Source organism: Kogia breviceps, chromosome 3, assembly GCF_026419965.1.
Source record: "Kogia breviceps isolate mKogBre1 chromosome 3, mKogBre1 haplotype 1, whole genome shotgun sequence".
Classification (NCBI taxonomy): Eukaryota; Metazoa; Chordata; class Mammalia; order Artiodactyla; family Physeteridae; genus Kogia; species Kogia breviceps.
This window is the reverse complement of record NC_081312.1, coordinates 137,524,648-137,543,572: the sequence shown is the minus strand read 5'-3', so window position 1 is coordinate 137,543,572 and position 18,925 is coordinate 137,524,648. Positions and strand designations below refer to the sequence as shown.

General features: G+C 39.9%; 1 protein-coding gene across 1 annotated transcript in view; it reads left to right on the top strand.

The window, feature by feature from the left end:
* The first annotated feature begins 901 nt into the window (after positions 1-901).
* Positions 902-18,925, top strand: part of SNX1 (sorting nexin 1) — a 36,243-nt gene continuing 18,219 nt past the window's right edge. Inside the window, exons 1-2 of the mRNA XM_059057835.2 lie at positions 902-1,186; positions 16,114-16,225. Of these exons, the coding sequence (XP_058913818.1) occupies positions 1,028-1,186; positions 16,114-16,225 (271 nt within the window). The 5' untranslated portion in view covers positions 902-1,027. The remainder of the gene's footprint in view (positions 1,187-16,113; positions 16,226-18,925) is intronic.

Here is an 18,925-nt window from a genome sequence, read left to right as displayed (position 1 = left end):
TCACCTCCTCTTTGAGGCCTCCCGACTTTTCCAAACAGAATTGATGATCTCTTTTACTATGCTCCCACAGCACATTATAGCACTGTTCACTTACATGCCCATCTCCCTCAAGCGCCTAATGGGCCAGAAGCGTCTTTATTTCTATATCTCAAACGCATAGCAGGGTGCCAGGCACACAGTAGATGCTCAATATATATTTCTTGAATGAATTAACTAAATGTTGTCAAAAGAATGAATAGCAAAACTTTATTGTATCTGTTCATAGACCTCAATCAAAAATATTTATTGAGGACTTCCCTGGTGGCGCAGTGGTTAAGAATCCGCCTGCCAATGCAGGGGACATGGGTTTGAGCCCTGGCCCATGAAGATCCCACATGCTGCGGAGGAACTAAGCCTGTGCACCACAACTACTGAGCCTGAGCTCTAGAGCCCACAAGCCACAACTACTGAGACCGCGTGCCACAACTACTGAAGCCCATGCACCTAGAGCCTGTGCTCCTCAAGAGAAGCCACCTCAATGAGAAGACCACGCACCACAACAAAGGGTAGCCCCCCGCTCGTGGCAACTAGAGAAAGCCTGCGCACAGCGACAAAGACCCAATGAAAGCAACAATTAAAAATATAAATAATTTTTAAAAATATTTATTGAATCTCTGTGTAGCCACTGTGCTTGGCATGGGTTGGTGGCACGAAGAGGTTTTCAGACTCGCTTCTTCATCTCCTTAAGAAGCCCGGTAGATAAAGCTATCTAGAGCACAAACAGCCGTTAAGAACATGCACGTCCCCTAGCGCCTCCTTTTCTGTCCCTCTGCCCCGTAGGTTAAGAGCTCAGCCCCGAGACCCAGGATTTGGATTGGCTGGACAGGAGCCCCGGGTCGTCCAGCCCCGCCCCCAGAGCGTTGGCCCCGCCCCGCGCGCCCTGCGGGACTGGTAGCGGCCATCCCTCTCCGAGCCACTGGAACGCTTTGCTCGCGGCACTATCTCTTTATAAAGTTGTTGTTGCGGCTTCCGCCGTGGGTGGAGGAAGATGGCGTCGGGGGGTGGTGGCTGTAGCGCTTCGGGAAGACTCCCTCCGCCCTTCCCCGTTCTGGAGCCGGAGTCCGAGGGAGCGGTCGGGGGGTCAGAACCAGAGGCCGGGGACAGCGACACCGAGGGGGAGGATATTTTCACCGGCGCCGCGGAGGCTGTGAGTTCGCACCCTTCGGGGCAGGCGGGCGGGCGCCCCCAAAGGAAAGCGAGGCTAAGCGAGGGTTGGGGAGGCTGGGCAGAGTGGGCCCGGCGAAACCTTACGTTGGTGACAGTTAGTTGTAGCTTGGGTTCTAGATGAGCACCGAGACGTAGGGCCCGGCTTCCCCACCCCTGGGCGGACGGTGAGGAGTGAGGGATGTGGTGGCTTCTCAGCTGAGGTCCCTGACACCGAAGAGGCGCCGAGGCGGGCATTTGGCCCTGCCTTGCGGCCCCACGGCCCCACGGGTCTGGTTTGCTGGTGGTTTCCTGCCGGCCTGATTTAATAGATCAAGATAAGGGGGTGGGGTGCAGACTTTCCTTTACCTCGCCTTACTGTTCCAAGGATGAATAATGTTATCTGGAGTTGTCCAGGATAGTGACCTGCCCACAAATCTTTTCGTTAGCTCCATCCTTACCGGTGATTACTAAAGGCCTTTCTGGATCTTAGTCTAGGAGAGTTAAGTTGACTCCTTTGATCTCAAGGAAAATCCTGCCTGATGTCGGTTGAAAAAAAGGTCCTGCCAGATAAACCACTACGTAGATCGAAAGCTTTGTCCCTTTTTTTTTTTTGTGCCTAAGTACCTCAGTGGGAGTAAATCTGTAAATGAGAGGAGGAAATGGTGTTTCCCATAGTAATATCCGGGTTTCTTATAAGAGTTAGGTATTGGAAAAAACTCATCTTTATATGTGGAATGTGGAAATCAATAATCAGTTCTGGAACCAATGGAGATGTTTTGGGATGTTTTATAAGAATACTGACTCATACCATTTGGTACAGTTAGTTGCAAGTTGAAAACTTCTTCAGTGCTAGGAGTGAATTTATGTATCTTTCTATCTTGGTTAATGCTTAGCTTCATAGTAGTTACTCAGTATATGAGTGACTAAATAAAACAGCTTTAAATTCTTTATGCAAGCATGTGTCTGAAAAAGTTTGAGGATTCTCTCATTTAAGTCAGAAAAAGGTTAAGTTTCTTGGCAATGTCTTCTGTGATAATCATTAGATTTTTCCATGTACTGTATTTAGGAATTAAGTCCATAATCCCAGCTCAAAAAGTATTTGCTGTTGCTAATATAACAGCTCAGACTGCCAAATGAAGTCTCTGTTATTCTGAGAAATAACTCTTGCTGCTAATTTAGTTCATTTTTAACAAACCTTTTGTCTATTCCTTTAGTAATTCCCTTATAAGCCATGCAGAACAGTGACTGTTGATAACTGCTGAGATGGTAGATAGACTGAACATCTGAAAACAGAGACTGGCTCTGAAAGCAATTGGTCATATAGGTAAATGATGATTTATTTTTCAAAACGGACTCTGGAAGGATGAGTTGTTATTTTCTAAAGTTCTCTAAGTAAGTTCAAGAGTTTGTGATTTGATTGGTCTCACCAGATTCCTTCCCAGAGGCATCCATACTTGTCTCCTAAGATAGTGAAAATACTTTGCCTAATTTCCATCTAAGGGGAGGAGGAGGGGGTCAGAAATAACTTGTTCTACCAGAGAAAGCCAAATTATTTTTATTTAGATTTTGATCCAGGAAAATTGAGTTGCTGAGGGAACTAAAATGCCACCTATAAGCCATTTTTTAGCAGCCTGTCCTGATGTTAATCTTCAGAAAGCCAGGACCCCAAGATTCCTCACTAGTTAGGCTGTAACTTTTTTGTTAAATAGTCATTAATACAAATTATATTACAATAAATGCTTTAGTTGTGAGCCAGTGTGAGAAGATGGATTGCAGTGCTTCTGTATGTTAAGGAACAAGATTGAAGAATAAAATAATTAAGAAAGTGGGCTTTGAAGCCTGGTTTAAATCCAGGCTCTGTTACTTGCTGGCTTAACCTTGGGCAGGGTACTTATTTACTCTGTACAGTTTCCTCACCTGTAAAATGTGAATAGTAATAGTATTTACCTCCACCATTAGTGTGAGGATTAAATTAGAATACCTGTAAAACACTTAAAACAGTTGAGCATTTTGTAAACTAGAATTACTCGAAAAATCAAAAACCCCACAAAATCTAATAATGAATTAGAAAAGTTAAATTAATTAATCCTAAAAATGGTTAATATAATTTATCAAAATCAAACTGGTAATAAGATTGATTTGATTAAAAGCCATCAAAGTAGGCACTTAATGACTTCAGTAGCATCCTACTGATTTATCTTCATACTGGGTTTTGTTGCATGTTGGAGGCAAAGAGAGGAGCATTAAAGAATTGAGAAGCTGAGGCATGTAAAGTTTAAAACTCATTTTTGGTATGCATGTAATTTCTTGGACATTGATGTAACAGCTGCTGCTGTTAATCATCCCATCTGCTCTCTTTTAGAGCCCAAGAGGCTTTGTTAATATGGTAATAAAAATATGATTTGATTTCCAATGGAAAGAGCAGCCCCTGATACGCATTTTAGGATCTACAAACCAATTATTTGAATGGGATAGACTGGAGTTAAAAGGATTATTAAAACAAATCTGAGGGCTTCCCTGGTGGCGCAGTGGTTGAGAATCTGCCTGCCGATGGAGGGGACACCGGTTCGTGCCCTGGGCCGGGAAGATCACACACACCGCAGAGCGGCTGGGCCCGTGAGCCATGGCCGCTGAGCCTGTGCGTCCGGAGCCTGTGCTCCGCAATGGGAGCAGGCCACGACGGTGAGAAGCCCGCACGTACCACAAAAAACAAACAAACAGCAAAAAAAACCAAAAAACAAATCTGAAATCATTGCCTTAAGCCTGAAAACCAGCTTGTGAAAGAAAGGTCTGGTTCTTAAGAATACTCAAGACCTTATCTTCTTTATACCTCTTACTTTGTGGACCTATGAATAAAAAGGTCTAAAATTTTAAATATATTATCTGAATCTTTGATTGGACCTGAATCCAATGTATCTATTTAGTTAAAACTTTCTTAGTTCTAGGATAGGCTTAGTTTTTCCCTTAGTAAAAAGAGAGACTAGGGCTTCCCTGGTGGCGCAGCGGTTGAGAATCCGCCTGCCGATGCGGGAGACACGGGTTCGTGCCCCGGTCCGGGAAGATCCCACGTGCCGCAGAGCGGCTGGGCCCGTGAGCCGTGGCCGCTGGGCCTGCGCGTCCGGAGCCTGTGCTCTGCAACGGGAGAGGCCACAACAGTGAGAGGCCCGCATACCGCAAAAAAAAAAAAAAAAAGAGAGACTAAATTAGAGCCCCTTTTGGTTCTTCTAATTCTTAAAATTGTTATGTTAAAAAGACTAAATAGCATACATGTTTTTACATCTCATTTGACCTCACTGGTCTTATTTGCATACTTCTAAACCAGAAAGATAAAATTGAAGCAAGTTCTTTATCTGCCTTCCCAGAAGCTCGTATATGCCCATCTCTTTTTAGCAGTATGCCAGGACCACCATTAGATTTGCCCTCTGAATAAAAGAGGAGAACTGTGGTGGCCTTTCTCAACCTGAGAAAAAGGAGGGAAACATAGATTAATGATATCCTTGGTTCAGGTTTTGGCCAAATCTGGTAACTTCTTCATTTGATGATATATTATACCAATTAGATTTTTTTTTCTCACCACTCTTATTCTTAAATTGAAACCCTCATAATTAGAGAAATGGCCAGAAAAAAAGAATAGGATAAAGACAAAATAGCAGAGGACTTGAAAATGAAAAGTCATATATTGAAAAAATTGTCTTTCGCTAATCAAGACTTATTTACATATTTCCACTGGTGTTTAAAGAACAATATCACTAGCCTTTATTGGTAGTCAAAAGTCAAAGATACCAATTGGGGCTTCCCTGGTGGCGCAGTGGTTGAGAATCCGCCTGCCGATGCAGGAGACACGGGTTCGTGCCCTGGTCCGGGAAGATCCCACATGCCGCGGAGCAACTAAGCCCGTGAGCCATGGCCGCTAGGCCTGCGTGTCCGGAACCTGTGCTCCGCAACGGGAGAGGCCACAACAGTGAGAGGCCTGCATACCGCAAAAAAAAAAAAAAAAAAAAAAAAGATACCAATTGGCTTCTGATTGACAGTGTTTTATGGACTATAGGGAATTATATAAACATAAGTTACATATTAACATTTAGACAGAAAAGGACATGGTATTTTTAGAATCCAGTCCTACATCTATGATCAATATAACATGTATCCTGAGGGGAAAACAAATCAGCTTTTTAAAAATTGTGGTATAAAACACACAACAAAATTTATCATCATAACCATTTTAAATTGTACAGTTCCATAATGGTAAGTATACTCACATTTGTGTGAAACAGATCTCCTGCATTAAATAACAACTCCCTTTATCCCCCTCCCCTGGGCCCCTGGTAGCCACCATTCTACTTTCTGTTTCTATGAATTTGACTGCTTTAGATAACCTCATAAAGTGGACTCATACAGTATTTGTCCTTTTTGTGACTGGTTTATTTCACTTAGCACAGTATCCTCAAGATTCATCCATGTTGTAGCATGTATCATAATTTCCTTCCTTTTTAAGTCTGAATAATATTCCATCAAATGTATATACCACATTTCATTTATCCATACATCCTTCAGTGGACATTTGGGTTACTTCTACATTTTGGCTCTATGAGTAGTGCTTCTATGGGTATGCAAATATCTCTTTGAGACCCTGCTTTCAATTCTTTTGGATATATACTCAGAAGTGGGACTGCTGGATCATAAGGTAGTTCTATTTTTAAGTTTTTGAGGAACCTCCATACTATTTTCCATAGCAGTTGCACCATTTTACAATGTTATCTCAGCTCTTTTTTAAGACCAGTTTATTTCCTTTTGAGTGCTTATAGGATAACTTTTTTAGATCTGGATATAAGTTGGTAATTTCATTAAAAGCTCTAAGGAAATTGATAGTTTAACTGGCTAAGATTTTAATTCTCTGTTCTGCAAAAAGCATGGTGGCTATTCCCAAAGGTATAACATGTCCTCAGTAAGTTTCTTGATACTGTCCTCTCTCTGTTCCTAATCAGACTTCTTTTTTTAAAAAAATAAATTTATTTATTTATGGCTGTGTTGGATCTTCATTGCTGCGCACGGGCTTTCTCTAGTTGCGGCGAGCGGGGGCTACTCTGTTGCGGTGCACAGGCCTCTCATTGCGGTGGCTTCTCTTGTGGAGCACGGGCTCTAAGCATGCAGGCTTCAGTAGTTGTGGTGCGCAGGTTCAGTAGTTGTGGTTCGCAGGCTCAGTAGTTGTGGCACACGGGCTTAGCTGCTCCGCGGCATGTGGGATCTTCCCGGACCAGGGCTTGAACCTGTGTCCCCTGCATTGGCAGGCAGATTCTTAACCAGTGTACCACCAGGGAAGTACCCTAATCAGACTTCTTAAAGTTAATCTATACAACAGTATTTTTAAACAGATTTAATACTTATTTTCTTTAGTTAATGGTATAGTCATTTACAACTAATATTAGTAGATAGTCATGGGTAACCGTCCGTCTAGTTTGTAGTATTTTCTGTAGGCATATTGTCTCAAACACTTGTTTTTGGAGCTAACATCACATCTGATCAAAAGATCAGAAGTTGAAATTACACATTTTTCACACAGGTCTGATACAGATGTTCTTGGAAAAGTCAGTAACTGGTGTTTTGTCTAAAGATTCATTTTACTGCTCAGCTCAAATTGTAAACTTCTAATAAGTTTAGATTTTCCTGAAGTACATAGACTCATTGGTTTCTTGATCATAGACTTGTATTAGCAGTTAACCTAGCTTTCAAGGTTATGGAGGAGAAGCTAACAAAAGTAGTTACAAAACACTTCTGGAGAAAGGGGCATGAGAGAAGACTTTTAAAGATGACTAATAAGAACCCAACTTAAAATGTATTTAAAATAAGAGTTAGGGGGACTTCCCTGTGGCACAGTGGTTAAGAATCCTCCTGCCAATGCAGGGGACACAGGTTCGAGCCCTGGTCTGGGAAGATCCCACGTGCTGCGGAGCAACTAAGCCCGTACGCCACAACTACTGAGCCTGTGCTCTAGAGCCCTTGAGCCACAACTGTTGAGCCCACGTGCCACAACTACTGAAATCCACGCGCCTAGAGCCCATGCACCGCAACGAAGAGTAGCCCCCGCTCACCGCAACTAGAGAAAACCCACACGCAGCAGCGAAGACCCAACACAGCCAAAATAAATAAATAAAATAATAAATAAATTTAAATGAAATAAAATTAGGTTTGGGGCTTATGAGAGAAGCAGCTAAGGTTGTGATCTGACTTCTAGGTTCTGTAGGGAGGTGCTGCCCCTTTACTTACTCAGATGTCAGGGTAACTCTAATGACTTGGCCACTTGCGATTCATTTGGCTGGGAGAAGGGAGAGGAAAAAGAACACTCTAATTTCTCTCCCTTGGTCCTCAAAGCTTCTCAGCACTCTTCAGTAACTGCTGTCATAAATAAATCATGAGTAGTTGATAGTTACTAGAGCAAGTAGCCATAAGTATCTCATCTCCAGGAAAAGCCTGTTGCTCAACTTCGTTTGGCTTATTCTTTTGCTTAGTCAGATGGACAGCTGGGGCTTCGTTTTGCTTTCAGAGCAGATTTGAACTGGGTTTGTTCTGCTTTATCAATTTAGAAGCTAATGCACCATTAGTACTCTGATCCTTCTTCAGTTCCAGGCCCTTCCAAGTTATATTAGTTTGAGACCCCAAAAATTTGGTATGGAAGTTACACCAGAGGATTCAGTAGAATGTCTGTAGCTAAATTTTGGTAGATCATGGATGGCCTTTCACTTTGAGGTGTCCACTGCACTTGCTCATGGTTTTCCTTTACTAGCTCAGTGGTCAGTTTCAGGCTCATTTCCCCCACCCTTCTAGCTCCCCCTTTTCCATTTTCATTCGTCCTAGAGGAGCTAGCTCAGAGGTTCTCTAACTTTTTTGTTTCATGGACCCATCAGCAGTCCAGGGAAGTCTGTGGACCCATTCTCAGAATAATGTTCTTAAATGTATAATATTAGAAAGGAAACCAGTTATACTGAAATGTAATTAATTATCAAAACATTAAAACAATTTTATGTTATATGCTTTTAAAAATGCTTTAAATAATATCTAGGGATAGGTCTAATAACTACCGTGATTTTTAAATTGAGATGAGCATAAATGATATTTTAAGCTCTGTAATAACTGTAATATCAAATAAAAATATCTAATTTTTATTAGCTATGTCTCAGGTACTGCTACCACTCATGGTTTGTTGCCTGTCTTTATAATTGAAGAAAATGCTGAATTTCAGTTAGAGGTTAGTGAAAAGTAAATTGTAATTTTATTCCCATTTAAATTCATAGGCCCAGTTCTCAATTCTGTGGCTCATGGACCCCACATAAGAATCCCTACTTTAACTCCTTAAGTTATGAGAGGGGGTAGTATTGTGAAATCATTTGGGTTAGTTAGATGTTCACCCAGTTTGTAGAGTAAGATATACCAAATCCAGTGGACACTTAATGTCCATTCTCCTAAGCACAGAAACTTTTAGTGCATCTGTGCCATTTTTGAAACATGATGTGCGAGAGGAGTCACTGTCTCCAGTAGGCAGAATGACTTCCCCCTCCAGCATGTCCACTACTATTCCCAGAACCTGTGAAGGTCTTAGGTTACAAAGCAAAGGCAGCGAAGTTGGGATTAAGGTTGCTAATCAGCTGACCTTAAAGTAGGGAAATTATCCTGGATGATCTGAGTAGGCCCAGTGTAACCACAAGGATCCTTTAAAAATGGAAGAGACAGAGAGTCACTGCCTTCAGAATAAAGGCACAGAGAGATGTAACATTGTTGGCTTTGAAGATGGAGGAAGTGGGCCATGAGCCAAGGATTGTAGGCAGCTTCTAGAAACTAGAAAGAGCAAGGAAACAGATTCTTCCCTAGAACCTCCAGAAAGGAATGCAGCCCTGATGATACCTTGATGTTAGCTCAGTGAGACCTGTATTGACTTCTGCAGAACTATAAATTAATAAATTTCCATTGTTTAATCTGTTAAATTTGTGATAATTTGTCACAGCCATGATAGAAAACTAATACACTGCCCCACTTAGCTCATTTCTCCCCAGAAGTAAAGGTGGCAAAAGGAGCAGTATTTCATGCCAAGGTCTTCCAGTGTAAGTTTTTTTTTTCTTTTCTTTTCTTTTTTTTGGCTGCATTGGGTCTTTGTTGCTGTGCGCGGCCTTTCTGTAGTTGCAGCAAGTGGGGGCTACTCCGTTGTGGTGTGCGGGCTTCTCATTGTGGTGGCTTCTCTTGTTGCAGAGCATGGACTCTAGGCACGCGGGCTTCAGTAGTTTTGGCACGCGGGCTTAGTTGCTCCACGGCATGTGGGATCTTCCCGGACCAGGGCACGAACCCGTGTCTCCTGCGTCGGCAGGCGGATTCTCAACCACTGCGCCACCAGGGAAGCCCTGGCAGGCAGATTCTTAACCACTGCACCACCAGGGTAATTTTTAAAGACTTCGTGACTGCCGTTTTATCATCTGGGTATAACTTCTGGGGTTGACTTATTCCTAATTGTCCTTTCCTTGTCACACAATTCCGTAGCTCCGTCTTGCCTTAACTAAATTATCCCAATTTTCCATCCGAAAATGAGTATGTACCCAGTTTTCCAGAAGCACTGTTACTTGAGTTTTTATTTGGATTCATCCTCTAAATGCAGTTGAGAATTTCAATTGTACTACCCTTCTGAGGTCCCTTGAGCATAATGCAAAGATTCTGCCTGGAGCAAAGAGCAATTGAGCAACATGAGGAAGAATCACAACTGGTTAACCTAAACGGAAGATACCCGGAATCACAGCAGTACTTTTCAGTACTGAATGGCTGTACTCGGGGGACAGGAAGCCCACATCTGTCCCTCCCTGAGCTAAGAAAATTTCATTAGTAGCCTGAGCCTCATGGTTTGAAGCCAGTAATTGGCAAGGAATACCTGTTTGCTCTTAACACAAGTGCTGTCTTGCTGGCATATCTTTCTAGTGACTCTTTGAGAATTAGGATTAGGCTGTCTGAGTGCTCTTGTAGTTACAGACAGAAGCACAAGAACCCAGAGAATACTGTTCCTCTGAGCCCTTCCTTAGATAGCCAAAATGATTGAAGACACATCGACATATGGACCGGTGGTGAGCACTGAAGATGCAGTTGCCTATAGAATTCAGACTTAAGGAGGAATAAGAAGGAGAGAGCATCATATGTCATGGTCGTACGCTCTAACACTACAGATATAAAACATCTATATTTTTTAAAAAGGAAAGGGAATGGGGATAACACTTGCAAAAAAATGTTTAACTGTTTTCAGTAATCATAGCAGTTGGTGATAGTATCAGCATTGTTATTCTGAGACTGTAATGTGGGATAAATCAAGTGAATACTTATGAGACAGTCTAATCCTATCATCCACTGTGTTCTTGAGAATCAGAATTCTTATATGAAAGAAAGGAGACTTGAAATTTGTAGTCTTGATATTTGAATGGAAAATGTCAGTATGAACACATGAAACATTTTAAAAACAAATGTGTGTATCTATATCTATCTACTGAAAAGCTCTAGAAACACTGATGAACCCAGGTACCTCTGAATACCCCTAGTGCTCAGATCATGGTCTTGAAATACTATTTCAAGGAACCAGGGCTTCTTGTTCTCGTAGAACAGGCTGATTTCAGGTGTGAGGTAGGAAACGTACAAAAAGAGCCTGGACAATCTTGTCATTACAGATAACAAGGAAACTGTCAAAGACTACAGGGTCAAGTCATAAATACTCAGAGCCAACTTGAAGAGGTTCCTACTGGCCAAAGATGGAATGATTTGAGCTTAAGTAATGATAATAATGACCATGAATTGCAACACATAAAACATATATGAATTGTAAAACAGTATGGAAGTTTCTTAAAAAACTAAAAATGGAACTACCATATGACCCAGCAATTCTACCTGGGTGTATATCCATAAAACACTAATTTGAAAAGATAATGTACCCCAATGTTCATAGCATTATTTACCATTGCCAAGATATGCAAGCAACCTAAGTGTCCATCAACAAATGAAGGGATTAAGATGTGGAGAAAATACACACACACACACACACACACACACAGGAATACTAAGTCATAAAAAAATGAAATTTTGTCATTTGCAACAATAGGAATGGACTTGGAGGGTATTATACTAAGTGAAATAGGTCAGACAGAGAAAAATGAAAGACAAATACTGTATGATATCACTTATATGTGGAATCTGAAAAATACAGCAAACTAGTGACTATAACAAAAAAGAAGCAGACTCACAGATATAGAGAACAAACTAGTGGTTACCAGTAGGGAGAGGGAAGGGAGAGGGGTAATATAGGGAAAGGGAATTAAGAGGTACAAAGTACTATGTATAAAATAAATTACAAGGATATATTGTATAACACAGGGAATATAGCCAATATTTTATAATAACTATAAATGGAGTATAACCTTTAAAGATTGTTAATCACTGTTCTGTACACCTGTAACATACAATATTGTACATTAACTATACTTCAATAAAAAATAAATTTAAAAAACTTCATCACAGAAAATAGTTTTATCTATTGCCTAGAAGTTTAGCCCCCTTCAGAGTTTTATGACTTACTATTAAGAGATTTTTGAAATATGGATTATAAAGCAAGCCTTATAAAGCAAGCCTTATTTTTAGTATTGATTTTGTCACTCTGTAATCAGTGTGCCTCTGCCCCCAAAAATGAGTCCTTCCTAAAATTTAAACTGTTGCTTCAAAATTAGCTTTTTTATAGAAATCATTCCTTAATACTGATGAAAATTAGCCTTTTAACCTTGGGCATGGCATATGAAATATGTTATGTTTTAATGCCAGGTAACTATTTATTTTTATGAGAAGTAAGCTATTATTATAAACTCCAGTCTCATGGAAGACTTGTTTTCTATTAACAGTCCTGTATAAATGTTGGGTACCATGAACAGGGGTTCATTTCTTCTTATCCTTAAAAATAGTTCTGCTCACCTTCTCTTGCATTTGATTTTAAGTAAAACTTGAGAATATGCCTCAAAGGACAACTGTGTTCTGGGTACTCTTCAGCCTAAAGAAATAGGCCAGTGCCAATCCAAATCAGTCAATTGAAAATAAATTTGCTAAGATCAAAAATAAAACAGAGAATGTTAGTGTCACTAAAGTTGGTATACAACCCCCCACTGCTAAATTTGACTAGCTTTAAAAAATAAAAATAAATAAATAAAAAATAAGTAAAACAGAGAAAAGAGATAAAATTGGGGGCGTGGGTACTATACAATATGCCGGGGAGAGAGTTAACATACTTATGTAAGAGAAGTGTACATCTAAGTAACGCTAACTTAGCATAGAAAAATGGGCAAAGGACATCAAAACACATCACAGGGATTCAGATGGCCAGTAAACATGTGGGAACAAGACAACTTATAACTAGTTAACCTACAAAGATTTTTTTAGAGAGAAAGAGAATGCTTTATGTTGCTATGGTGGTGTGGGGTGGGGGCCTAGGGGTGGATGCAAATAGTGATCTTTCTGGAAGGGAGCTTAGTAGAGCCTTTGAAAATTTCGTTGAATAATTCTGCTTAAGAATCTATCCCAAGGAAATAATCAGATGTAGACTTATATATAGGGATAGACATCACCATATTTTTTGTGATGATAAAAACAAAAACCTGGAGTGGCTTCCCTGGTGGCGCAGTGGTTGGGAGTCCTCCTGCCAATGCAGAGGACACGGGTTCGTGCCCCGGTCCAGGAAGATCCCACATGCCGAGGAGCGGCTGGGCCCGTGAGCCATGGCCGCTGAGCCTCTGCGTCCGGAGCCTGCGCTCCGCAACGGGAGAGACCACAGCAGTGAGAGGCCCGCGTACCGCAAAACGAACAAACAAACAAAACCCTGGAAACTGTCTAAATGCCCATCATTAGGGAAATGACTATGTTGTAGTATACCCATATGATAGTTAAGTCACTAAAAGTGGGATTTTTGTACAACCTTAATGACATGAAAAAACTGCTCAGATGGCAAAGGGGGCAAAAACAGAATACAAAGTTTTATGTACATAGATTAATTTTATAAAAGAACTACTGAGGAAAAATTAGAATAGTAAATACAATAATCAGTCTAACTGTGTTCAGCTTTCCTAGAACTCAGCCTTGAGTGGTTTTTGGAATGGAGTCCCAGAGTATATTTGAGGAGCAGTTTTCTATTCTCAAAGGTAGTTGTTACCTAGCTTACTAAGGGTGCACAAGCTTTTGTTTTCATCACAGTTCTAGTCAAGCAACGTATGGTTTGGGCTTGAAGGGGATCTGGTAGAGGAAGAATGACAAGTAGTTGTGCTCTAGTTGTCACCACAGTATCCAATCCATCTGGGTCTGTCTTTTCTGGTTAGTATAGGGGAAGACAGACTGCTATTCTTTTGTTTTTTTGATTGAAGTATAGTTGATTTACAATGTTGTGTTTGTTTCTGGTGTATAGCAAGTTGATTCAGTTATACGTGTGTATGTGTGTGTGTGTGTGTTTGGTTATATATGTGTATATATTCTTTTTCATGTTCTTTTCCATTATGGTTTATTACAAGATATTGAATATAGTTCCCTGTGCTATATAGTAGGACCTTGTTGTTTATCTATTATATACAGTAGTTTGTATCTGCTAATCCCAAACTGCTAATTTATCCCTTCCCCATCCCCTTTCCCCTTTGGTAACCTTAAGTTTGTTTTCTGTGTCTGTGACTGTTTCTGTTTTGTAAATAAGTTCATTTTGTATCATATTTTAGATTCCACATGTAAGTGATATCATATTATATTTGTCTTTTTCTGTCTACTTCACTTAGTATGATAATCTGTAGGTCCATGCAATATGGCTGAGTAGTATTCATTTTATATATATACCACATCTGCTTTATCCATTCATCTATCAGTGGACATTTAGGTTGCTTCCATGTCTTGGCTATTGTAAATAGTGCTGCTGTGAACATTGGGGTGTGTGTATCTTTTCGAATTAGAGTTTTCTCTGGGTATATGCCCAGGAGTGGGATTGCTGGGTCATATGGCAACTCTACTTTCAGTTTTTTAATGAACCTCAGTACTGTTTTCCATAGTGGCTGCAGCAATTTACATTCCCACCAACAGTGTAAGAGGGTTCCCTTTTCTCCACACCCTCTACAGCATTTGTTATTTGTAGACTTTTTAATGATGGCCCTTCTGACCCGTGTGAGGCAATACCTCATTGTAGTTTTGACTTGCATTTCTCTAATAATTAGCGATGTTGAGCATCTTTTCATATGCCTGTTGGTCATCTGTATGTCTTCTTTGGAGAAATGTTTATTTAGGTCTTCTGCCCATTCTTTGATTGGGTTGTTTGGTTTTTTGTTATTGAGCTGTATGAGCTATTTGTATATTTTGGAAATAAAGCCCTTGTCGGTCTCATCGTTTGCAAATATTTTCTCCCAGACAGACTGCTATTCTAGTATTGCTCCAGAAAATTTTCTTAATCTTTAAACTTCCAAGTTTAGATGATAAAACAGAAATGGAAAGGTGGCTTTATTCATCTTCGTATCACAAGAATGGGTTCTTCTCGGTGTCGTTAAAAATGGGTAAATTCTAACCTGTTCTTTTCCTGTTGCTTTAGTCTCTCTGGTGAGCTACTAGTAAATTACATTTATATATGTATATTCTTAATCTGAGTTTTATCTGAGTTTTAATCTCTATTAGATCTCCATCTAGAGGCAACTGGTATTAGTGGGAACTGAACTAAAAGACATCAGATGGCTTTTTATGAGATTCCCTGTACTGTACAAGAGCACAAGAGCATGTATAGGATGGACGTGTGTATGTAAGAAAATAGTTGGCAATTTAAGAGGCAAAAGGGAAGTGTAGGGTTTGGTTTTGCCCTATTATTTGTTGTCTGTGTCTCGGCAGTGATTTTATTTTTGGTCGTTTTTTAAGATTGTGGAAGTAGCTAGAAGATAGGATCACTGTCTCTAAAAGAATTGGTAACATTTAAGCATATACAACTAAAAGCTCATTAAATTTTATTAGCATAGAAAATTTCGTTGTTTGCTAGTATAAATCTACATATTGGTAACAGTTTCTTTCCCTGAGGGTGGCACCAGTACTGGGATGGAGCTGTTTGCATGACAGATTCAAAGTACCCAATAAATCTGTCATCTCACTTTGTTCTATTGGGTCAGAAAGGGCCTGTTTCCAAGGAACAAACACCCTCAGATTTGTTAAGGAAATGTTTCATAAAAGATTCCTTAAGTCAGGTCTTTTAACTGATTTGGCCTTGGGGTCTGACTTCAAAACCCTCTAATATGACACCATGGCTTTTGAAGCCAGATTCTCAGCTTTCTGTTCATTTTCTACACAATCCAGCTTTGTTCACTGTGGTACCGGTCTGGGGCCTCACCCCACCCTTGCTTGTGGTGGATCACTGAGCTTTTGATAAAGGCCATGGACTGACTGTATTTTCACCATGTGCCCATAGGCTAAGCATGGCTGGTTTTTCTTCTGCTAGCCTGACACGAGTCTGGTTGAAAATTGTGTCTCCGTAAGTTAAGGATGAAAAGATAAGTTATATTTACAAACAACATTAAAGTGTCATACCTTCCTTTGCCTGTCAGGAAGGTCGGTAATATCCATACAACTGGGCTTCAGTGAATCGTTCAGCCAAGGCCACAAAATAAGTCAGGATCAGAGCTTGATTTATGGTCTCTAGTGTGGTATCCTGGACACTAGAATGCGCCCTGTCAGCATTTGAAAGAATAAAGGTCATCAACTGAGGAGAAATGCATTTGGACAGGTTCTTTTGAAAATTATCTTTGTGTACACATACCCATGTTGGCATCATGTGCTTTGGGGTAGGGCATTTCAGCAGGGTTATAGTGTTAGAAATTAACCCTAAAATGTGTGAGTTTCTTCAGAGTATTCAGAGTATTTCTTTGTTTTCAGAGTAAGCCCCAGTCTCCAAAGAGAATTGCTTCCCTTATTCCCATCAACAGTGGCTCCAAAGAAAATGGGATCCATGAGGAACAAGACCAAGAGCCACAGGATCTCTTTGCAGGCAAGTGTGGACTCAAAACTTAAGCTAGGAATCTTCTAAGTTGCTGAATTAAAGTAAAAAGCTATATATATATATATATATATATATATATGAGAAACACAACTCTACGTAAGATACTGTTGTGGAGGATTCCAAAACATAATAAAAGGCAGTAGCTGCCATCACTATTCTTACAGGTTTAGGGAGTAAGACATAAATATACAGTTATTTAAGAATGTGAGTTAGACAAATTGTTAAACAATAATATAAATGGGGCCAGAGGGCTGATAGAAATATTAGGTCGCAGGAGCTCAGAGGGATCTGAGGTGAGACTAAAGCAGTGGTTTTAGACTTTTATGAACAAGACTCATAATAAGAAATACATTTTGTGTCATAATCCAAAATATTTATGCACTTGTATAAAACTAAAAGTTTTATAAAATGACTTGCCCTTACTACCCTCCATACAATCTGAAATTTTCTATTGTTTCTCTTTTTTTTTAATGCTGTTTGTAACCCACTGAATCACTGTCACAATTCCCCAGTGAAAAACAACCTGCAGTTTGAAAAACACTAGTATAGGACAGAGTTTCTCAATCTTGGCACTATTAACATTTTGGGCCCAATAATTTTTTGTTGAGAGGGACTGCCCTGTTGTCAACAAAAGGTGGTCCTTCCCCTGCACCACCCCAAAGACATTCAAAGACATTTGGCAATGGTTAGGAGATTTTTATTTGTCACACCTGGCAGTGCTGCTGGTATCTGCTGAGTAGAGGCCATGGATGCTGCTAAACACCCCACAGTACACAGACAGCCCTTCACCAAAAAGAATTATCCAGCCCAAAATGTCAGTAGTGCCCTCATTGATAAGCTCTGCTCTAGAGTGATCTTGTAAGACTTCTTGGAAGAAGCAGGATTTATGTAGGAAAAAAAGAAAGGGTGCAAATGTTTAGGCAGGAAGTATATGGTGTGTTTGAGGGACAGTCAGTAAACTCAGTGGGCCAAAACAGGGGCTTCTTAGAGATGCCATGGAAGATAAGTCTGGAAATGTTGTTTAGGAGGATTTTAGATAACAGTAATAATTAGAATTTGAATTTTCATCCTAGTGCCAATTAAGAGCCATTGGTAGTTTTGAGTAAGCAAAGTGATATGGGCAAATTGAGGAAAGACTGACCTGGTAGAATTATTATATAAAATGGATTGCAGTGGACAAAGACTGGAGATGTCAGAAGGCAATCACAAATTAGTTCAAGAATGAAATAGTAAAGACCAAAAATAAGGTAATGGAAATAGGAAAAGAAAGGTGAAAGCTTTTCAAAAACTGAAATCAACAAAATCTGGTGTTGGTGATTGGATATAACAAAATCTGGTGTTGGTGATTGGATATAATCCAAAAATATGGATTGAAGACAGTCAAAAGTTTCAAGCCCAAGGATTAGGAAGAAAATGGTACCATTTTGAGAACTACATTCTACAGAAGAAACTAGCTTTGAGTTGGAGGGTGAGGAGAGTAAGTTTGGGTTTTAGATATTTTAAATTTTAAATGTGGGGATCAACTTCCTAAAGGTGGTAATTGAAACTGCCATGTGAATGAGACCCTCAAAGGAGAGAATGGTAAGGAAGGGAAGAGATGAGAGGGTGGACTTGGGAAGGGAAGATCTTGGGAGGACTCTCACATTGGAACTCAGTGCAAAATTAAGACATGACAAAGGAAGAAGAGGTTAGAAGAAGGAATATAAAGATTTCAAATATTTTCCAGTTCCTTTCCTCTCTGAAACTTAAGTGCCCACTGTTCATTCTGCTAATGTTTACATTTTAGATAAAATTTCTGGAGGAGAAATGCAAATAATGAATCATCTAGTTATATAGCAGACTGCAAAGAAGGTTTCTCTATCTTTGGGAACTTAACATTTATATAATTTGCCCTTTAAGAAGACCTGAAATCTTGGTGTAACTGAGTTACCCCCATGGTTGGGTTTTATGAATGAACATGCAGAAGTTCTTTATTAGGGACATATTTATTGCTGATGAAGGTTCTGATTTACTTCATTCCCCAACTGTTTTCATAAGCAGCCAATGCCTGCCTCATTACTAAGAAAGGAACGTAAGGTAAGATATCTATAGAAAGGAATGCATACAGTGATACATTTAGTTTAGGACTCGAGTAGTTTCTCAGATATTTCAGTTATTGGCTGTGGAAATTTAATGTTCTGATACTTTCTACATGATTAGTTTAGTGATGGTCAGAATCTCTGTGATGGAGCCCAGTGGCTTTTCCATTACTCTTATCAAGAGTACAAAGAAAAAAGCATTTTTGATGTAAGTTTTGTCACATTTGTCACAGCACTCTCAATAAAAAATGCACAGCTCTTCAAAAGGCTTTTAGTAGCACTCTAATAAGCCAAAGGTTTTAAATGTTTAAATTCCTGTTTCGTTTTCAAATCACATTTATTGGATTGGATAACTTAATTATTTATGTGGTGCCTGCATGATATGAATATCTTAAACATACTTTAGCTGGTTGCTTGCTTCAAAGAATCCTATCATCCTAGCATGTTCATTATGCATACTTTTTGTGTGGTTTGTACTCCTACAGTAAGGCCAGATTATATTACCACCTCTCTTTTCCTGATGAGGAAAAGAATCCTGATAGGATTCCGACAGTCTGGCAACCTTGTTTATAGGCATGATTAACTTTTAATGATAATAACATTGATCTAG